At 44.0% G+C, this 24,094-nt stretch overlaps 1 protein-coding gene across 1 annotated transcript; it reads left to right on the top strand.

Moving 5' to 3' along the window:
* Nucleotides 1-15,404: 15,404 nt before the first annotated feature.
* LOC123508456 (putative nuclease HARBI1) lies at nt 15,405-18,948 on the top strand. Its single transcript, XM_045262207.1, is given in 6 exon segments — nt 15,405-15,626; nt 17,200-17,262; nt 17,312-17,366; nt 17,741-18,009; nt 18,012-18,195; nt 18,941-18,948. Coding segments are annotated over 6 exon segments (801 nt in total).
* The last annotated feature ends 5,146 nt before the right edge of the window (nt 18,949-24,094 follow it).

Here is a 24,094-nt window from a genome sequence, read left to right as displayed (position 1 = left end):
AGCAAAGAAATACATAAATCATCAACATATAAGGAGCTGTGAATGCCATCTGGGAGAGTATCAATAACACCATTTATGGCGACTGCAAATAATGTAACACTAAGAATACTTCCTGTGGGACACCGTCATTTAGAGCAGTAGCCTCAGAGAGAACACTCCCACTCGAACCCGTAAAAACGTCTGGATAAAAACTGCTGGATAAAATAGGAAGGTGGCCACGAAGGCCAAAATTAAACAAAGACTGTAAAATGCCATGACACCAAGCCGTGTCGTAGGCCTTCTCCAGGTCAAAAAGACTGTTACTTGATGGTGGTGATTAGCGAAGGCCTCACAAATGGAAGACTCTAGGGATAAAAGAGCATCAGTAGTAGACCTCATCTTTCGGAAGCCGTACTGTACCGATGACAAGTACTTCCCCTCTCCAAGTACCACATGAGTCTTACATTTACCATCTTTTCTAAAACTTTACAAATGCAGGATGTCAAGGATATAGGACGGTAGTTCGTAGCCTGGAGATTATCTTTCCTTGGCTTCGGAAATGGGAGAACCACTGCCACAGCCCAAGAAGTAGGAAAGTCACCGGTACGCCAAATCATATTATAAAGATTTAAAAGAAAGTTAAAAGCACTGTCAGACATGTGGCGCAAGAAGGCATAAGGTATATCATCTGGGCCAGGAGGACAGTCATGACACTGGGACAAAGCAGCCCGCAACTCGGAAGCAGAGAAAGGGACATTATAAGACTCCTCCAGCGAAGAAAAGTTTATGCCGAGAGATTCCATTCTCTGGCGGTGACGTGCGCCCGGGCTGCAGGATGCCTCTGGGAAACACTGGCAAAGGTCGGCGACATTCCTAGGGTCTGCCACCGTTCGCCCAGCAGACAACAAAACTGGTGGGGAAGGAGCAGAATACTTCCCAGCAATTCGGCGGACTTTGTTGAAGACATCCGTAAGAGGGTGCGGACGTTTAATGGAAGAGACATAGGCTTTCCAAGAGGCTCTTTGTGCCTCTTTCAAAACGCGGCGGGCCCGAGCTCGGCAGCGCCGAAAAGCTTCCAGGCACTGCGGGTCCCCACGATGTCGCCGGAGACGAGAGAAAGCTGCCCGTTTCTCTTTCACCGCTGCAGTGCATGCTGCGTTCCACCAAGGAACGGGACGCTTAGTAAAGCGACCTGACGTCCTAGGGATTGTCTGAAGCGCTAAAGAAATAAAAATCGGTAAAATAATCAACAGCCTCAGCACAAGTAGAAAAGTCAGCCAGCGGACGGATAAAAGAGCTAAGGTCTGTGAATCGACGCCAATCTGCCTTGTCTAAAACCCAGCGTGGGGCCGGGACTGTGGCTCAGAGTTCACAGATTCCAATAAAATCGGAAAGTGGTCACTACCGTGTAAATCCGGTAGGACTCGCCAATTAAAATCAAGGAAAGAATTAGATGTACAAAGAGAAAGATCGATAGCTGTAAAAGTCCCAGTAGGACTGTGGAAATGTGTAACATCCCAGAATTTAAAACCTCAATCCTCATCCTCAATAAAAGAACCGATTAAAACCCCACGAGGATTACTAGCACCTTCATCCCACAATGGGTGACGGCCGTTAAAATCTCCCAACAAAGAAAAGGCGGAGTCAGCTGACGCACCAGGCCGTCAAGCTCACCCCTGGAGACAGGAAGCCGAGGAGGAGATATAAACTGCAAATGGTGTACAGTCGTCCCATAAAGACCTTAACAGCAACCACCTGAAGGGAGAGTTAAGTTGTAACGGGATAACAGGTATATCCTGACGGACTAGAATAGCTGTGATATCGTGGTGGCCCTGGTCAATGAAAGGAGTAGTAAAAAAGGCACGATAGCCAGGAGGACTACAATAAGTACTATCACCTAGCATAGTCTCTTGTAGAGCTACACAGGCTGGAGAGAACTCCGACAGCAAAGCTCGGAGTTCCCCCACGAGGCGCGAAGGCCTCTACAGTTCCATTGTAGAAGCTTGAAGATGACTATTTAGGTGCAGTGGACGGGCGAGCCTTTTGAAGCAGCTGCCCGTGACTCACCTGACTAGAAATAATCAACCGACGAGAAGACACCGGGAGTTGTGATGTTCCGGATCGTTGGACCGCTGCCTTTCGGCTTGCCGGTGAGTGATGCGAACCATCATCACTCTACCGGTCCTCGGAGGACGAGGTCAGGCTGGACTCCACTTTTGACACAGCGGGTCCACGAGGGACGGCTGTGACAATATCATCGGACGTCTCCATGTTAAGACCGTCCTCATCACAAGAAGCCCGATCTGAGACGGAGGCGTCACAGGAGGCTGGACAGAAACTAACTGGAGCTACCATTGCAGAGCGGTCCCTGGAGGACTCACGATCATGTGCACTGGGAGAAACCTTAGATTGCTTAGGCTGAGCAAATCCTATCGAGCAGAGCCGCGGTGCCGTTTGGTCATGCCCTTCAAAGGGTTAGGCGATGGAGGAGGGAAATGGACATAAACTACATGGGTAAGTTTGGTCAAGTCCGTATTATTCTCGTCGCTTCTTACAGGTGACTCAAAGATGACAAAAGGGCAATCCTATTGGCCAAATGAACAGGACCACTCGCCCGAACAGAGCGAGAGGTAGCAGAAGTGGTTGTTTTTGGACCGGCAGACTTAACTGAAGTACGTGCGGCCAATGAAGCATAAGATGTCGCACCAGTACCGTCCTTCTGGCGGTACAGGAGTTCACGGCGGGCGCTACCGAGGCTAATAAACTGACTATTAGCTAGCTGTAGAATGTCCTGCTCCAGGTGATACCTGGGCATTGCCTGGAACGTACCTGGTGAGCATCACGGCAATGAAACAATAAGCAGCAGCATTGCAATGCTCCTCAGAATGTGAGTCTAGTGCAGAGCAATTACCACATCGAAGCTTCTTTGCAGGAGCTTTTGCCATGACCGTAGCACAGAACATTGAAGAGGACGGGAAATAAAGCGCCTCACCCTAAGATTAATAGGTCCGATATTAACACGGTCAGGGAGGGTGGAACCAAAAAAGGTGAGGAGGACCATGTTGGAGGAGTTCCTCATCTTTGTCACCTTTTGGACTGAGCTAGGACACATTGCTAGTATTTCCTCATCATGGAATTCATAAAGATCCTGACTGTACACACAACCTTTACTGTAATTAAAGGTGGGATGTGCCTTTATAATCTCAAACATGCTGTCAGAAGGACATGGTAGATGTTGCAACATCCTTGCCTGCGTGATATCTTTTGCTCGCACTAACAACCCCTTCCCGTATTTCTTGAGGTTTCCCTCAGGAATCGTGCCGATCTCTTTGGACAAGTACCGGGAGGCGAGGATGAAATTTCCGCGCCCATTTCTGTAGTATGCCACAAACCAACGTGGAAGCGGGATCTGGCGGACTTCAGGAACTGAATTCTCTGAATAGTTGCCAAAAAGATTTGGGATGTAGTCCGTGTCACTGTCCGAAATATTGCGAGAGTGGAGAAGTTCTGTCTTAAAGCCAGAGCCAGCAAGGGGCAGGGATGCTACATGTTCATAAGCCAGACGGGCTTCATCACATGACAGAAAAGTTACATAGCAGCGGTTAGAAGGAAAGTCCTTATCATAAACAAGTCGAATGCGAACAACCGTGCCATACACCTTGAGAAGTGAGTGCAAGGCGTGATAAGAAAATGATGGGTTAACATTTACCATCACAAGGGAGTCATATGCAGCAGAAATACGTCTCTCAGAAGAACTCCCAGAACAGGAGACTGCTGCAGGAGGCTCTTGTGGAGGGTAATCCTCCTTCCCACTCAGACCTGAAGATGACGTTTCGCGGGCCAGGTCAGCCACCTCACGAGAACCTGATAGTTTTTTGTGTTTCACCATATATATAAAGTTACACAAAAAAAATGGCTCCAGGGGCAAGGGAAACCACCTACTGGGACTACAATGGGAGAGAGCGCTGGCTGCCGTGGACGGGGTACCTCGTCCCCATGCGGACCACTCGTTTTAAAAACAGGCCCCACATGATAGGAATGTTTGTCCACGACAGAGCTGAGACCCCCCTCCCAAAGCATCCCAGCCTGGACACCCAACCATCCAGCACAGGACGGACCCTATTGGGCGATCCCTCCAGCGGGTGGCCACGCTAGTCCACTGGCAGCCTATGTAGGAACCACTTAGTCTGGCCCCTCACTGGCGACCTTACTAGCATGGGTAGCCCTCTCCCCCTCGAAAGGGCAGAGCAGGGGCCTAAGCCCCTTCTAGCGTAGCTCGCCAGGTCACAGAGGCACGCAAGCACCCCCACCACGACAAGGTGGTTCCTATCTGGGGGGTATTTTGATAGAGGAACATTATACAATTTATCAAGGTGCTGGTAAGCACGTTCTGTCAGTAAGCTACAGTCAGCTCCTGTATCAATGCAAACTGTGAAAGGAGAGCCATAAGTGTACATTTGCAAATGAAGACGTCGCGCCGTTGCAACAACAACTGTAGGAATCGACCGGACTGGCATGTCTGAGAGAATGTCTACGTTATGGGAGGAGAATGCTGGTGGTGGTAAAAATTTGACGGTGGTGAAGACACAGTGACATGTTGTTTATGCTGAAGGCGTTGAATTTTAAAGCATTCTTCAGAAGAATGATTACCTGGACCATAAATAAGGCAAGACTTAGGTGGTCTTTCAGGAATTGGACGCGACGCAGGACGTCCCTCCCGAGAAGACGATCTTGGGCGACTGGGCACAGAGCGTGTGACATGACGGAAGTCTTGAAGAGACTCATAGCGGGAAAGACGCTGAGCTGAGGGAGAACGCGCTGCATTTCTTTCATGAAGCTGTCGCAAAAAACAACGTTTAATGGTATGTCCCTGTTTGTGACAGTAAGTACGGGCATACACAGCATGTTGCTTATCAGAAGCTGGTGCACTAGGTTGTGAAGTCTGGTTAGCAGAATTTAAAGGTGAAGAAGCAGTAGTAGAAGCTACAACGTGCACGTGAGCTGTATGTTCTTTTAATTTAGAAGCAATTTTAGATGAGAAATTACGTAGATTATCTGTCAGTGTATGTAAGTGTAGACGCAATTCTGCGCTCACTAGGGTTCAAAAAGTTAATGTAATAGAGAAATTCAATTATATCATGAAATCAACAGCAGCAGAAGCTAATTCAGCAGAGCGAGGAAGAGCTCTTAAGCAATTGAAGACACCAAAATTGTTAGTCATTGTATCTGCTCCGTCAAAGACCCACTGGAATGAATCTGGCTGTTGGGGCATACCAAATGCTTGTAAGAAATTTGCTTTGAAAGCGTTATAATCATAATTCAGAGTTTTAGGATTGAAAGCAGAAACCGACATTAAATCAGCAGCAATAGATCCTGGCTGTAACTGAGAACGCACAAAAGAAATTTTATCAACACCTGAAGTGATGTTAGAGTTGCGAATACTGTCTTCACATTGTTGCAAGAGTTGTAAAGAAGAATACTGAGAGATGTCATCACCACCAAACTTCTGGATTGAAGGATCATGGTGTAAGAGTTTAAAAGTTGGAGCTAGCACAGGGCTTTGAAACAATGTAGAAGGAACAGGAGGGGCATTACCAGTAGTAGTAGGAATTGTAGTAGTAGATGTAGTAAGGGTAGAAGTAGTAGTAGTAGTTGTAGTAAGAGTAATAGTAGTAATAGTAGCAATTGTGGTAGTAGTAGTGTTATTATCATGAGAAGACATGGTGCAAGAATAAAGCTTACCACTGCGTAGCAACATAAAAAATAAAATAAGTAAAAATAGCAATAAAGTAAGGTGTTATAGTTGCACTCTGAAGCAAAATGGAAGTAACTAAGTCCAGGGCTCACTCAAAAACACACACTTGGGCAGTACATCGCGTAGCAAAAGTGGAGTACAGAGCACAGCACAGTCAAGCTAGGACGGTAAAATTATTAGTTTTTTCATAATACACCAGGCATTGCAATTGGTATCAAAAGTACATGGAAGTACTGCTGAGAAAACTTCATGCAGTGATTTTAATACTGAATAATTTTTAGAGATGGTACAATTTTAAAAATAAATATAACACTTGGGACAAGATGCAAATCAAGCATGAGATACTCAAAAATAACTCACTGGAGTGGTTACACTGAAAAACACTCAATAAGTATTCAATGGAACACAATGACATACATTACCATACACCATACACTGGCTGGAGTATCAGCAGCAATGAAAACACATCATACAGACATTTCATAATAAGAAGCAGTAGTAGTCTCAGTCTACGATGAAAATCCAGGCATGAACATACAAAAATATAATGAAAATCACACATAAACATGAAAAAAAAATCAACAGGGAAAAAAATTCACAGGAAAATAATTATAGGTAGTGTAAGAAAAATAATACTGAAATAAAATAACTAGCCAACAGCATGGGCAGATAGAAAATGCAGAGAGAAAACAATGTAGTATAAGCAAAAAGCAATAGAAGCAAAAAACAAAAAAGAAACAAAAATTTAAAGGTCACTCAAGGAGAGACAGTAATAAAATAACAATGCACAAAAAACACTGTTGCACTTGTAAATAACTGTAGCACTAGCAAATTAAAGGAAATGCATCAAATAATTGAGCTTATGAGGCTGCAATGGTAATATAATAAAAAAGCAGGCCTACACACAGGAAAAACATATGATACTAGGCTACAAAGACATTTAAAGCATCCGCGGCAGTGATAGCAAATCTGAGACAAGGGCAAGGTGCCGTAACGAATCACCGAAGAGCCCGGGAAAATATCAAGATGGCGGCCAGACAGGAGCCAATCAGAGCACAAGATACAGGTAGCAGCGTCCCACAGCCAATGGGAGAAGCTGAAACATTCAAACATTAAGAGACACATGAAGACGTTAGAATTAATGGCGCCAAGGCGAGAAAAAGCAGATTAAAATGCAATAAACACCACAAGATAAACTCACTGACTTACCCTGAAGGAACTAACCCAACGTATCTGTGTAGAAGGGTGTAGAAGGGAGCGTCAGATGAGGTGTGGAGTAGCTGAGAATCATAAGATGGCGCCAGGACGGACCTTGGCGAGAAAACACACTGTAATTGCTTAAAAAAAACTCACAGTAAGCACAAAAGTATATGTTATACTTAAACAAAAGACGGCAGAAGCTGGAGGGGTGGCGGAGGGGCTGACAGGTGGCGACTTGAAACACAGCTCACGAGAGAGCGAAGGAGTGCGTGTGTCGGCTTGCTACACGTGGCGATTTGATACGCAGCAAGGTGCACGTGGCTTCATATGACTACTTAAGAGCACAGCAGTCTATCAGGCAGACAGCAGGGGAAGCTGCAGGCAAAAACTTGCGAACGAAGCTGTAGGTAGGAAGATCCATGCGTCGAGAAGCCCACGTGAGACAGCAGGCAGTGGCAGGCCAAATACAGCAGGGAGAGCTGCAAGAGACTGCAGACAGCAAGGCACAATACAACAAGAAACAGCTGACATTCTCGTATTTGTAGGAAGATCCAAACGTTGAGAAGCCTACGTAAAACAGCAGGCAGAGACAACAGCCACTAGGGACAACAACGGGCGAGACAAGGCAGGAGCGTCCATCATGTCTCCTCTACACCATGGCGTCACCGGCACAGTCCTCATGAGTCACTCGCATATCACTGGCCTTCACCGCTGCTACCAATTATGTGGTAGTTGTCGTAAAACAGGGGTAGCATGGAGACACCTGAGTCCATTATGAAAGTGCACAATACACAAGTGTAAACCGAGCGAAACGAGAGGCAGGAGGCGAAGCGTGTCGCCTCAGGCGGCGGTCGAGCGAGAACTGAGGGGAAGGACGTGACGTCACACAGAAAGAAAGTATGAGAAAAACAAAGGACATGCTAACATAGGGTGACGGCCATTAAAATCTCCCAATAAAAGGAAAGGCGGAGTCAGCTGACGCACCAGGCCGTCAAGCTCACCCCTGGAGACAGAAACCCGAGGAGGGAGATATAAACTGCAAATAGTGTAGGATTGTCCCATAAAAATCTTAACAGCAACCACCTGAAGGGGAGACAATAGGTATGTCTTCACGGGCTAGGATAGCTGTGTCACCGTGGTGGCCCTGTTTGGGGAAAGGAGTGCTAAAAAAGGCACGATAGCCAGGAGGACTAGAATAAGTACTATCACCAAGCATAGGCTTTTGCAGAGCTACACAGGCTGGAGAGAACTCCGACAGTAAAGCTCGGAGTTCCCCCCACGAGGCGCGAAGGCCTCTACAGTTCCACTGTAGAAGCTTGAAGATGACTATTTTGGTGCAGTGGACGGGCGAGAGCCTTTTGAGGCTGCCCGTGACTGACCTGACTAGAAATAATGAAACGACGAGAAGACACCGTGAGTTGTAATGTGCCGGGTCGTTGGACCGCTGCCTTTCGGCCTGCCGGTCAGTGATGCGAACCATCATCCTACCGGTCCTCGGAGGACGAGGGTCAGGCTGGACTCACACAGTTGGTCCACGAGGGACGGCTGTGACAATATCATCGGACGTCTCTATGCTAAGATCGTCCTCATCACAAGAAGCCCGATCTGAGACGGAGGGCGTCACAGAAGGCTGGACAGAAACTACTGGAGCTATCATTGCAGAGCGGTCCCTAGAGGACTCACGATCATGTGCACCGGGAGAAACCTTAGATTGCTTAGGCTGAGCAAAATCTATCAACTTCGCAGAGCCACGGTGCCGTATGGTCATGCCCTTCAAAGGCTTAGGCGATACAGGAGGCAAATGGACATCCACTATATGGGTTAATTTGGTCAAGCCCGTATTATTCTCGTCGCTTCTTGCAGGTGACTCAACTGAGTCGTCGGACAAAAGGGCAAACCTATTGGCCAAATGAACAGGACCACCCGCCCCAACAGAGCGAGAGGTAACAGGAGTTGTCTTCGGACCGCAGACTCAGCTGAAGAGCGAGCGGCCAATGAAGCATAGGATGTCGCACCAGTACTATTCTTCTGGCGGTACAGGAGTTCACGGCGGGTACTACCAAGGCTAATGAATTGGCTGTTAGCAAGCTGTAAAATATCCTGCTCCAGGCGATACCGGGGGCATTGCCTGGAACGAACCTGGTGTGCATCACGGCAATGAAAACAGTAAGCAGTAGCATTGCAATGCTCTTCAGAGTGTGAATCTAGTGCCGAGCAATTACCACATCAAGAAGTTTCTTTGCAGGAGCTTTTGCCATGGCTGTAGCCGTAGCACAGGAAACATTGAAGAGGACGGGAAATAAAGCGCCTCACCCTAAGATTAATAGTTCCGATATTAATATGTGCCTTTATAGTCTCAAACATCTGTCAGAAGGACATTGTAGATATTGCAACATCCTTGCCTGCGTGATATCTTTCGCTCGCACTAGCACCCCCTTACCGTATTTCTTGAGGTTTCCCTCAGGAATCGTGCCAATCTCTTTTGACAGGTACCTGGGAGGCATGTATGAAATTCCCGCGCCCATTTTTGTAGTACGCCACAAACCAACGTGGAGGCGGGATCTGGCGGACTTCAGGAACTGAACTTTCAAAATGGTGGTCAAAAAGATTTGGGATGTAGTTCGTGTCACTGTCCGAAATATTGCGAGAGTGGAGAAGTTCTGTCTTAAAGCCAGAGCCAGCAAGGGGCAGGGATGCTACATGTTCTACAGCCAAACGAGCTTCATCGCATGACAGAAACGTTACATAGCAGCGGTTAGACGGAAAATCCTTATCGTAAACAATTCGAATACGGAGAACCGTGCCACACACCTTGAGAAGGGAGTGCAAGGCGTGATAAGAAAAAGATGGATTTACATTTACCATCAAAAGGGAGTCACATGCAGCAGAAATGCGTCCCTCAGAAGAACTCCCAGAACAGGAGACTGCTGTAGGAGGCCCTTGTGGAGGGGAATCCTCCTTCTCACCCAGACCTGTAGATGACGTCTCGCGGGCCAGGTCAGCCACCTCACGAGAACCTGGTAGTTTTTTGTGTTTGACCATATGTATACAGTTACACAAAGAAAAAATTAGGGGCAAGGGAAACCACCTACTAGGACTACAATGGGAGGAAGCGCTGGCTGCTGTGGACGGGGTACCTCGTCCCGATGCGGACCAGTCGTTTTAAAAAAAGGCCCCAAATGATACGAATGTTTGTCCACGGCAGAGCTGAGACCCCCCCTCCCAAAGCATCCCAGCCTGGACACCCAACCATCCAGCACAGGACGGCCCCTATTGGGCGATCCCTCCAGCGGGTGGCTCCGGTGGTCCACTGGCAGCCTACGTAAGAACCATTTAGTCTGGCCCCTCACTGACGACCTTACTAACATGGGTAGCCCTCTCCCCCTCCAAAGGGCAGAGCAGGGGCCTAAGCCCCCTCTAGCCTCGCTCGCCAGGTCGCAGGGGCTCGCAAGTCCCCCCACCACGACAAGGCGGTTCCCATTTGGGGGCCCTTAAGATGGATTGGGCAGCACCTGTATCACGCAGAACCTTGACATTTATTGCTTTGTCTTTACCATCAGTCAGGGACACTTTACCTTGATACATGTACGAGTCATAAGTTCTAGAGGAGAGTTGACAGGGTTAGCTAGGGCCACTGGTTTCTCGTTCTAGAATGTGTTAGGTTTAGGGGCCACAAAAGAAGATTGACGTTGAGAGGCCTTGCAATTTGGGTGTTTACATTTCTGGATCGTGTGTCCTGGTTTCTTACAGTATGTACACCAGGGGGAATTATATGCATTTGGCGAGAATCCGGTCGGCTTACCACCCGCGCCCCCAAAACCTCCCCCAAAGGAGTACCTAACATTAGATAGTTAACCACGACCTCTACTACCCAGGGATCCCATCAACAAAGCAAACGCATCAGCCACTTAAGCGACAGACATAAAATCACTCTCTCCCCGTTCTTCCACATGCTTCAGAATATTAAAGGGTAACTTGTTCTTCCATTCTTCCAGGACCATTAGATTGAGCAACTCCGAAAAGGTGATAATGTTAAGGGCGGCTAACCCTTTCTTAAATTGTCTTAGTTTCTCACTAGCAAATTCAACATAGGTGTGAGAGTCTGGTTTCACATATTTTCGGAACTGTTGTCTGTATCCGTCAGAAGTGATAGAGTAAGCGTCTAGAATGTTACCTTTGATCTCTTCATATTCTACCTCATCACTAAGGCCGTTGTATACCCTATAAGCTTTTCCTACTAGCTTAGGGACAAGGAGAGACACCCACTGATCCTTGGGCCATTTATTCCTATTAGCAATGCTCTCAAAAGCACGAAATGACCCGTCAACATCAGATTCATCAAAAGGAGGAACTAGCGGAGCAGCTATAGCGGGATTAAAGCTTGCTAACTATTTCTTTATATCTATTTCTTCCCCTCTAAACTTAGCATCATTTCGTAAGGTTAACTCCTGAATTTCTAACTCTTTCTCCTGCCTTTTAAGTTGTAACTGAAATTCTCTTCCTTTTCTGCCTGTAGTTGCATTTGTTTTTCCTGTAGTTGCATTTGTTTTTCATGCATGCGGTATTCTAGTCTAAGCTTCTCAATTTCCCACTGACTTATCCTACTCTTATCCTGTTCTTACTGGGGACTGTGTATTATAGTCCTCGTAGAGGCTGACATGGGAGTTAACTCTTCTATGGCATTTCCTAGCAACTGACCTTCTTGCACTAGATGTTCAACAACTACATTCTTAATGACCTCTTTAGTCATCTGAGACGTGATGGGAACATCAAAATGTTTAGCGATGGTCTTCCACTGGTCCTTCTTTATATTAGCACCTTTAAGTTGTTTCAGAGAAAGGTCAGCACAAAAATCTTCAACGTTAAACTGAACGAAGCCATATTAAATAGATGTTAAACAAACAACAACAAAAAATTATAAGCGAATTACTTAAGTGAGGAACTTGGCAGAGTGATAATAAAGGCAACCTTGGAAATTACCTAGATTATACCTAAGTAAACACTTACGAGTATAATCACTAATGAGGGGGGTAAACTAGAGAATTACGGCATTAAAAGGGATCCGGATTACTCTAGTTACGAGACTTGAGAGTGAGGAGCGAATTGTACTGAGACTTGTTATTGATAAAGAGGCGGATTAGTCTGAGAGACTAGTTAAAATGGCCGATTCTAACTAGCGAGAAAAATTATCCGCGAAGTGGGGACTTAAGCTTGTCGCCCACCAGATCGGATCGGAAACGCCGCGGAAGCTTACGAAGCCTCGGATCGGACACGACACGACGTTCAGTACGCCCACCAGCTCAGACGACATCGGATCGGAAACGACGCGGGTGCTATGTTTATCTCTCAGTCTGTCCAGCTACACGTTGAAAGTTTCTATATACTACTTAGCAAGTAAAAAAAAAAAAAAAAGACAAACAGAACATTTTCATATTGAATTTAAACAAATTATTACATTTATGAAAAAAAAAAAACTACTGTCACTACAGACGGCCCCACAAGCGTAGAATTATCGTACAAAGCGTACGATAGTGAGGCAGGGTATCGTACATCGTATTTGAAGCAAAATTGTCGTACAAACACGATAATTATCGTACGAATGACAGCCCTGCATCACAACCTCTCCAAACACCGTTCTGCGCATGCGCAGTCTCTCGGACGCATCAGAACTATCAGAAAAATATTCTTTCCAAGATATCCGCGTCGTTTCCGTTCTGATCCGATGCGTCGTTTCGTTTCCGATCCGATCAGGTGGGCGTTAGCACGTTCAAATGTATGGTTTAGATTTTTTTCCGATGCTTCGTGTCCGTTCCGAAGTGTCGTTCCCGATTTGGTGGGCGACAAGCCTTAGGGTTCGCATGAACATATGATGATCCCAACACTTGGATAACACTTATTACACACATGCCTATGTGCAAAATAGAGAAGTCCTATCGGTGAACACGCCTTTCTACCTGGTTTCCTGCTCTACCACTGCTATGCGATACCAATGAAAGTCACGAAGCACTTTTAACCAAAAAGGAGCCACTTGATCGCACAAAGGTAAAATTTAAACAACACGCAGAGTAAGTCACAAAAAAAAAAAAAAAACACATCAAAGTCACAACACCACAGAAACACATATAAACAATAATGTAATCACTTAAAAAAAGTCACTGGAAAAATGGAACACTGAGCAAGGGTTATAATGGTCCGGTCACGGTCGCCAATTGTTATGTTCACCGGTTAAAAGGGTAAGATTGGCATCGGGGAGCCGGTGAACAATAACAAAAAAAAAAACAAAAAAAAACACTGCAGGTTCAACTGGTGAGGAAATGCAAAGGGGGCACTTTAAAAAGCTATTTTAATAACCCAATAATGAAACTGACATACACATAGATATAACATGAAACATATGAAACTGACATACACATAGATATAACATGAAAAATATAAAACTGACATACACATATACATATGTAACACAGAAATAAACACTACAATAAAGAACCCAACTTAATACTTAACAATAATCCTAATGCTATATGGAGGCAATGTGGAAAAAACGGACGAGGGGAAGTGATACTTATACGGTGTCGCAGTGGTGAAGTGCTGGGTGAGGTGGATCCCACGGTAGACCAAGAGACGTTGTGTTCACTGGTTGAGGCCTTGAACCTCGACTGACTTCCAGAAAGCTAACACTTCCGGTTGAGTCGAATGGGACCGCGTGAATCCAACTTCGGGACAGTAGCGGGCTTCATGAGACGGTGACGTGGAAGGGGAGGTGGAGAGGTGGCGAACGAGGTAACAAGCGGAGGAGGTGATGGTAGTGGAGTTTGTTACGGACGGGCCGTAACAGTTTCCACCTCTTAACTTTGCCACAGCCTCTTTGAAATCATCAGTGGAGGGTGCATTATCACCAATGGGTGGATCAGCATCCAGAATCTGTAACCCTGGAGTTTAGAGCTATCTGCTAGGAGGATCCAAAGTGAACAGCTGCTCTCAGTACTGAGTCCAACGAGCCATCAGCCCATCTGCTTCTGATACAAGGTGAACATTTGCTGTTCAGATAGCACTCGCCTGAGATATAGACTTAGAGTGGAGTTTTTTTCAGGGCGCAATAGGCAAGTCAGAGAGGTCATTAGCATTTAAATGACACTATACATCCTCAACGAGACCCCTGACATACCTATCCTTGTCTCTCCTCAAGAGAGTTCCATTTCTGTGTGACAGACCCCTGTACTGGTCGCGGTTCCCAGCAAGTTTGGCAGAGTGACTCCCCTCAATTCTGTCGAGCGACTCCATAACAGATGGATGGATGGATGGATGGATTTTACTCTCGGCGCCGCAATTACTAAGGTCATATAGCGCCTCTACAATATTTTAATTGAGACAATGTAGTTTACAAAGAAAATTAAAAGCAATTGTAAACAATAAAATTAAAGGTAAATAAAATACTAAAACTACAATAAGATAAAAAAAAAAAAACATTAAAAATACATATAATTAAATGAAATAAAATTCACACATTGGGGAGGAGGCCAGCTTCTCCCTGGTACTTGGAAACGTGCAAGAACCTTTAAGAGGTAGTAGACACCGCTATCTCTACCGCGACACTGGTAGAGATAACTGTGTCGTAACTCGATCAAACTTGGGCACTCTACTAGCAGGTGCCGCACGGTGAGCGGCACCAGGCAGCAGTCATCACAGTAGGGTTGAGGGTCCCTGGTCATAAGATAACCTTGTGTAAGAAACGTGTGGCCTATTCTTAGCCTCGCTAAGACAATCTGTTTACGGCGATCGCGGATATGAGTATATGTCCAGTCAGGGAGGATGGAAGTGGTGATCTCTCCCATTTTCGAGGTGGCAATCCCCATTTGCCACCTCCTCTGCCATCTTGCAGCAATCGCCAAACGAATGGACTGGAATACATCTCTAAACTTGGAACAGGGGAAGGGGGTGGAGCGCGACTCGATGCCTCTTTAGCAAGGCCATCTGTCTGTTCGTTCCCAGTAACACCGACGTGACCAGAGACCCAGCAGAACCTAACACGATACCCTCTTTTCGTAAGCAAATATAGCCACTCCAAAGCTGATAAAACCAATGGGTGAAGGAAAATAATAGAGGAGAGAGCAGTAAGAGCACTGCGAGTCACTAAAAATTGTAAAAGAAGAAACCGGGAGAATAAAATTATCTGGAAAAGCAAGGACTATGGCAGACAGCTCCAGTAAAGACTAATGTCACAGAAGGAAGGGAAAAAAACACACTAAATCCAACGCCTGCATCGGATTTGGAGCCATCAGTAAAGACAGGGATGGCATCATAATGTGAAGAATAGTGTTCTAAAAACCGTGTGCGGGACAAAGCTGGCGGGAGATCCTTCTTGCCATCCATGGCAGGAGGGCAGAAGGAGACAACAGGTAGCTGCCAATAACCAACTCGAGGGAGTCGGAAAGAGTAGACAGGAGTGGGGTCGATAGACAAATCCAGCATGAGAGAGGCGACTCGAAAACCAAAAGGTTTAGGGAGACTATGCCGAGTGACATACACCTGCGAACGCGAGTCCCGCAAGACTCACACACAAGGAACTGAATCAGGAAGACGGTGGATGCGAAACCAACATCGGAGCAGGGAAGATAGGCGCCGGAGGTCCAGCGGCCAGAAGCCAGCATCCACTAAAAGGCTAGGAATTGGTGATGTCCGAAATGCACCCGTAACTAAGCGGACCCCTGCATGATGCACGTAGTCAAGCACGTATAGCCGTGCCTCTGTTGCAGAGGAGTAGATCTCACAACCTTATTCCAGCTTGAGAAGGATAAGTGTACGGTGAAGAAGCAGCAGAGTGTCCCTGTCCGCACCCTAAGAGGTGTGACTTGAAACCCGAAGAAGGGATAGTGTCGTCCTGCAAGATGTTTTAAAAGAACGAAAATGGGGAACCCAAGTAAGACGGTTGTCAAACAATAGGCCAAAATATCGAGTCGCCTCCACACATGAGAGGCGTCTATTGGCTAGATATAAATCAGGATCCGGATGGATACCTCGGTTACGACATAAGTGCATGGTTACGGTTTTCGAGGTGGAGAAACGAAACCCGTTCATGTTGGCCCAACGGGATACCCTACTGATTGCCAGTTGGAGCTTACTCTCAATCAGTGACATCCTAGCGGCAGCAAAGGAAATACATAAATCATCAACATATAAGGAGCTGTGAATGCCATCTGGGAGAGTATCAATAACACCATTTATGGCGACTGCGAATAGTGTAACACAAAGAATACTTCCCTGTGGGACGCCATCATTTAAGGTGGTACTTTTAAAACTTTTCGCCAGACCTGGCATTTTATTTCACCAGGGGATCAGCAATCTCGTACTATTAGACGCGGAGAGAGGCTTCGCCACGCTCTGCTCTGCTCGGCCTGGCACTGAAATCGTATTGGAATACCCTGGCAAATGAAAGTTAAGTGAGGGCTCCCTTTCGCGTGAGTGAGGAACATTTTTTTGTTCCAATTTATATATTTTACTGTTGATTTTTCCGTTCCATGAAATAGCAAGTATGTTATAATTTTAAACATCAGAATAGCACAATCTGTTAGTGAATACACCGGATATTTATTTCGTTTCTCAAGGCCGTCGTGGTTCCAGTTGGAAGTCGAGACAACGCCAAGTGCTGCATTCCATGAAGGTCAGTTATTTAGAAGTCAATTGTCATTATTTCGTATTAAGAAACATTTGTTTGTATGTAATGGCTACAAAGTTTTTTTTTTTTTTGTGATAGTATCCTGTGTGTAGGCTATATTAAAGAGGGCTCAAACTCCCAGGTACTTTACAATTAAGGTCACCAGTGATATGCTAGTCTGCTATATTATTATTTTTTTTTTTCTTTTACAGGCCTTGTCTTCTAAGCCAGCATCACTCGTGAAGGTTATATCATAGTATATTAAAGAGGGCTCACACTCCCAGGTGCTTTACAATTAGGTGACCAGTGATAAGCTAGTCCGCTCTCCATGGCTTCTGCAGTTTGTTATCTGCAGTCTGTTATTGTTGAAAAAGAAATAGTTGAGAGAAGATTATTAATGTTGAAATTTAATTAATTAACATTTGTATGTTTGCTGTATTTTATGTATAAGCAAGTGCCATTAAAGTAATTATTATTTATTTAACAGGGTTATCTTGACACTTCATCAGTTTTTGTAATTTGTAGGCTATTCTTTACATAAATGGCTACTCCTCCTATTGATCTTTCATGTGATACATAGTATGCATTGAAGCTTCTTTACATATTTCAGATCATGGATCCACTCGTAGACTTCCAGGAATTTGATCTGTTCGAGGAATTAGAAGCAGTAAGGGTGAGGCTGCCAAGAATAGTGAAAGACCACCTCCAGGCTATCCAAACAGGTTGCGAGATCCCTGCTCACTCAGCTACATTTACCAGAGGCCAATGATTCAAGAGGTTAGTGTAAATTACAATACCTCCACTGAAATAGTACATATAGTGATTGATGAATTGATAAGGAAAATCAAGGTTAGGGATTTTTTTTTCTCATTCATATTAAAAGCACGGTTTGATATACTATTTTCAAAGTACGTATGTTAACCCGATCTGTTCCTAAAAATATTTCATATACCTTAGTATCGTTGCTATGTTTATGAGTGAAGAAGTGAAGTGGTCTGTAACTCTAAAGATGAAATTATATTCTTTCATATCCCAGCATACCTGACATGTTTCATTAATCAAGTACAAAAACATACCCAGTACACAATTCAAGATGCAAAATATGATAGGTAACATAATTGATCCCTGACTAATTCTTTCCCACTTCATAGGGTGTCCTGTGCCACCTTACCTCCAACTCCTCATCACCTTAAGATGGATGGCAACTGGTGATTTGCAGCTTACAATCGGTGATGCTTTTGAAGTCTCGGAGCAGTTTGTAAGCGCATGCTCTTCACGTACTGTACATGCCATTGCTACTTTATGTGAGCAGTATGTACAATTTCCTGATTGGCATCACCTGAGGTTTGTTAAAGAGAACTTTAATGCCATAGCAGGTTTCCCTTCTGTAATTGGTGCTATAGACTGCACCCAAATTCCAAAATTATGAGTCCAGGTGGTCCACTAGCAGAGCAGTTTAGGTGCATAGAGGGATTCTTTTCATTAAATGTACAAGCTGTATGTGGTCCAGACTTGAAGTTGTATAACATAGTTTGTCGCTGGCCTGGATCAGTGCATGACAGCAGAATATTTAGGAATAGTGCCCTGTATGCTCAACTACAAGGAGGTGTGTTACGTTCACCGGTTAAACTGGTAAGATTGGCATCGGGGAGCCGGTGAACAATAACAATAAAAAAAAAAACACTGCAGGTTCAACTGGTGAGGAAATGCAAAAGGGGGTCACTTTAAGAAGCTATTTTAATAACCCATAATGAAATTGACACATATATAACAAGAAACATGAAACACAGATATATAAAATGAAACACAGGAAAATGACATACACATATAACACAGTAATAAATACAACAATAAAGAACCCAACTTAATACCTAACAATAATCCTAATCCTATGGAGGCAATGTGGAAAACACGGACGAGGGGAAACGATACTTATGCGGTGTCGCAGTGGTGAAGTGCTGGGTGATGGTTGATCCCACGGTAGACCCAAGAGGCGTTGTGTTCACTGGTTGAGGCTTGGATCTCAACTTGCTTTTCAGAAAGCCAAGAGCTGGCTCAACAGTTCCGGTTGAGTCGAAAGGGGCGGCGTGAATCCAACTTCGGGACAGTAGCGGGGCTTCATGAAACGGTGACGTGGAGGGTTCATGAAACGCTGGCGTGGAAGGTTCACGAGACGGTGACGTGGAAGGGGAGGCGGAGAGGTGGCGAACGAGGTAACAAGCGGAGGAGGTGATGGTAGTAATGTATGTTACGGGCGGGCCGTAACAGGTGGTTATGATGGCTACCTGTTAGGGGACTCTGCATACCCACTTTGCCCCTTTCTAATGACTCCAATTCTGATTCCCAAACAGCAAAATGAATTTAGATGCAATTTAGCTCATGCAAAAACCCGTAATCCCATAGAAAGAGCATTTGTAGTTTTGAAACGCAGATTCCGTTGTTTGTCCATTCCTATGCAGACAAATATGGATAAAACCATAGCCACAGTTTGTAGTGCAGCAGTTTTGCACAATCTTGGAATTAATTTCAGGGATGGATATGAAAATTTGGAGGACAATGATGATGGTGATGATGGTTGTATAGAGAATGAATATGAAAATGTATTTCATGATGTGCAAAATAGGCAGGCTGGACAAAGAAAGAGGGCTAACATAATCAGTAGTGTCTTTTGAGATCTATAAATTTAGATTTGAGATATATAAATTATATAAGTTGAAAAAGTAAATTTTCAAGAAATGGCCCATAAAGATTTTTCCCAGTGCTATGAAGATGTGTCTCACTTGAGTGAAGATATTTTCATGTATAGTGAAGATATTATATATATATATATATATATATATATATATATATATATATATATATATATATATATATATATATATATATATATATATATATATATATAAACATGGAAATATCTTCACTCCAGTGAGGCACATCTTCACAGCAGTGGAAAAATCTTTATGGGCCATTTCTTTAAAATTTACCTTTTCAACTTTAAAATGATATATCTCAAATCAAAATTATAGATCTCAAAAGACACTACTGATTATATATATATATATATATATATATATATATATATATATATATATATATATATATATATATATATATTTTATTTATTTATTTTTTTTTTTTTGGGGGGGGGGTGGGGGGCGTGAAAGCACATCTACTATAGTTTTGCAATATTAGTAGTGTAATAAAGTGAATATAAAAATATAAGTAGTATTTCTTTCCATAAACAACATCTTTTACCTTCACTTTCTTGTCCTACCTGGTAGGATAAGAAAATGTTTTCAGTTTTTTTTGTTATCAGCTGTTTCTCCATATTCTATAGTTGGTTGATAAAAAAAAAATAAAGCATTACTTAATATTTAATATTGTATCAGAGTATTTTTTGCACATAAACAATATTCCAAAAGAACAGGAAAAAAATGAGGGCACAGGCAAATATTCTAAATTGTACATAAACAACATTCCACAGGAACAACAAAAAAATAAGAGGGCACAGGCAAATATTCTAACAATACTTTTGCATTTCTTTTTCATATTTTTGTATCATGCACCTTTTTTTCAAGAATTTCTTTTTCAGTTTGTAATAGCTCCAAGCGTTTCGCATGGAGCTCATCCTTCCTCTGGAGCTGTCTTAAATGTCTTTCACGTGCCAACTGCAGTGCTTCTTCTTTCCCCGCGAAGGCCAGTTTCTTCTGCGGGCCTTCTTTTTTTTTCTTAGAAGTGGATGGCTCATCCACTGTGGCGTGACCATCCGGGTTGTGGGGGTGTGTTAATATTGGTGTTGAAAAAGCCCATGCAGTTGATTCAAAAGCGGCTGATGATCCACAAAGTGTAATTGAGGCATCTTCTGAAACAACAAAAGGCCGACATAAGATTTCTGATGAAGTGAGGAGGCTGACAGATGCTTTGGAAGGCTTATAATTAATGTAATTATGAGATGGATAAGTACACTGTGACTTACCAATATTTTCAACAAGGACTTCTTCATGATAGCCTCGGTCATTGTCATATGGATTACTGAGTGGCTCCAGTTCCTCCTCTAGCAGGGGGAGGACAGCCGTAGTGATGGGATCCACTGGCTTTGGTGGTGGGCCTCCTCCCGTCTTGGACCGTCTAGCCTTGTATAAGGAATAGTCCTTCTTTGTTCTGAAAAAAAAACATTGAGGATGGTTTTCATAAATCAATCAATAATTTACCTAATTATCCTATCTTGTGTACTTTTAGGTCGGAAAGGTTAGGTTAGTTTAGGTTGTAAGGTTAGCTCAGGGTCAAGTTCTTTAATTTTTATTGCTTCTTGTGGAAACTAAATATTTATTTGTCTTGAATGTTCAGTTTGGTTAGGTTTTCAGTTGAGTTTACATATTCTAGTCTAAGTAAAGGTTATTTGCCCTAAAGAACAACAAAAAAAAAAGTTGTTAGAGAAATATCATACATTAGCTAAATCTAACTAACTTGTTAATTTCCCCTGAAATTAATACAGAAAATACTACATCCTAACCTAATCTGACCTAGAGAGAAAATAGAGAATAAAAGCCATGTGCTTCACTCAGGCTCCTCTCTCTAGTCATGTGCTTCACCCAGGCTCCTTTCTCTTGCCATGTGCTTCACCCAGGCTCCTCTCTCTAGCCAAGTGCTTTACCCAGGCTCCTCCCTCTAGCCATGTGCTTCACCCAGGCTCCTCCCTCTAGCCATGTGCTTCACCCAGGATATCCCATTTGGGTCATCTGCAAATCAACTAAACCCTCATTCACATTATAAGTATTATACAGCTTACATTAGGAAAGTAAACCAACTTTTTTATATTTTCCCATATTTTCCGCACTTGCTGAGGAGTTTTCTGATAGCCGCTCACGTCGGAGAACTTCCTGGCTATTTCTTGCCACGCCAGAGTTTTCTTATTTGCAGAATAGAATTTGGTGCTCTTATCATTGATGACTTCAATGTGTTCTTTCACAAGTTCTATAAGCTGTTGTTTATCCACCCCGGATACCGGAGCAAAGCGACAGGTCTTCTCTGAGAATGCTGCAGCCATGGTGTACCGTAAGAAAATGTAAACTGTCAAGGCTTTTCACTCACGGTCGGTTTGCTCCCAAAGACGAGATTACGTTATCCCTGTCTCAGGAGTTTTAAGGGTCTGGATATTAAGAGAAAATCTCACCCTTCCTAGCCGTCCGTGACCTCTACTCACTGCACAACACAATTATAACTCTGCTTACCTCCAACGGTCTCCCTAGGCTTCACTCTGGTGTTATGTTCAGTTACATGAATATTGGAATAATTCAAAAGCAAGACATAAATAAACATAGGTATATTACAGAAATAAACATAGGTATATTACATAAAGAAAATATAGGCAATGCATAAAATAATACAAAAACAACATATCAATGGTAAACATACAAATCATAGAAAAATATTAATTTCATAAGAATTAACCCAGGGGACAACACTACTCCAGATCAGGGGTCCCCACAAATCTCAACTGATATAAGATCCACGGCCACAGCTGGACACATGGATTGTAATCAATCAATACTAAAAAAAATTAATCATTAACTCCACATATCATGAAATGCCATAGTAACATCCCATCTACACTCCTAATTCATCATTTATGAGCAAAAGCAAAGATCCCCAAAATCACACTCCACCACACTTTACCTCACACCCCCCCAACCGTGCTCTCCCTCAGTTGATGCCACGGCCTCCTAAAGACTCGTCACCAAAAAGAAAACTCCACACAACCCATGAAAAGTCTCCATGATCCACTTGTAGACAGTCACCACTGCCACTATGTGGTCCATCCCGCTCAAACGTCTCTCCACATCACCACTTGTTTTCACCACAGCTGGTCTTACCAGACCTTATAAACACCACAAAAACCCTCACAGATAACACCACCAACCTTTAAGACCGGAGCACAAACAACCAACACACTTTATACCCACATCACCACAAAATTTCTCCAACACCACCAAAAACATCCATCCAAGGAGGTGCCTGCTGAGGAAGAGAATGTAACGGGGGCAACAAAAACGCATAGCCTTGCGCAAAGACATTACTCCTTATTCTACATTTAAATTCACACATCATATAAACATAATAATAATAATAATAATAATAATAATAATAATAATAACAATATATAGATAAGAAAATTAAGAAAATCAAGGCACAAACCGTAACAAAACAGACTTGAATCTCCCGCGTTTTTTTAAGGCCGTGAAGCGCTAAAGTCTAGCATGTTAGCGGTGGCGTTCATTCTCGTTCGCTCCGCCCGGCGCTCGGCAACACTGGCGGAAGTAGCATATAAAAGTGAGGACTTCCTCACTCCCGTGACCCCCAGCTGCAGGATTGCCTGGCGATCGCCTGGGTTTGCAGGTTTTAAAGTACCACCCTTAGAGCAGTAGCCTCGGAGAGAACACTCCCCACTCGAACCAGTAAAAGACGTATGGATAAAAAACTGCTGGATAAAAATAGAAAGGTGGCCACGGAAACCAAAAATTAAACAAGGAACGTTAAATACCATGACACCAAGCTGTGTCGTAGGCCTTCTCCAGGTCAAAAAATACAGTAACCTAGTGGTGGTGATTAGCAAAGGCCTCACAAACAGAGGACTCAAGCGATAAAAGAGCATCAGTAGTAGACCTCATCTTTCGGAAGCCATACCGATGACAAGTACTTCCTCCTCTCCGAGTGCCACACGAGTCTTACATTTCCCATCTTTTCTAACATTTTACAAATATAGGATATCAAAGAGATAGGACGGGAGTTCGTAGCCTGGAGATGATCTTTCCCAGGCTTCGGAAATGGGAAAACCACTGCCACAGCCCAAGAGGATGGAAATTCACCGGTATGCCAAATCATATTATGAATATGTAATAAAAAGGTAAAAACACAGTCAGACATATGGCGCAAAAAGGCGTAAGGAATATCATCTGGACCAGGAGAAGTGTCATGACACTGGGACAAAGCAGTCCGCAACTCTGAGGCAGAGAAGGGACATTGTATGACTCCCCTCCAGTGGAAGAAAAGTTAACGCCGAGAGATTCCATTCTCTGGCTGTGATGTGCACCTAGGGCTGCAAGATCCTTCCGGCAAAGTGCTCCGCAAAGATTTCGGCGACAGTCTTAGGGTCTGCCACTGTTCGCCCAGCAGACAAGACTGGCGGGGAAGGCGCAGGATACTTCCCAGCAATTCGGCGGACTTTATTGAATACATCCGTGAGAGGGGTGTGAACATTAATGGATAAGACATAGGCTTTCCATGAGACTCTTTGTGCCTCCTTCAAAACACGGCGGGCCCGAACTCGGCAGCGTCGAAAAGCGTCCAGACACTGCGGGTCCCCACGATGTTGATGACGAGAGAAAGCTGCCGGTTTCTCTCTCACAGCGTTTGTGCATGCTTCGTTGCACCAAGGAACGGGACGCTTAGTAAAAGCGACCGGACGTCCTAGAGATTGTCTGAAGCGTTGCTGAATGTAAAAT

This window comes from Portunus trituberculatus, chromosome 3, assembly GCF_017591435.1.
Source record: "Portunus trituberculatus isolate SZX2019 chromosome 3, ASM1759143v1, whole genome shotgun sequence".
Lineage (NCBI taxonomy): Eukaryota > Metazoa > Arthropoda > Malacostraca > Decapoda > Portunidae > Portunus > Portunus trituberculatus.
This window is presented reverse-complemented; position numbering and strand designations above follow the sequence as displayed.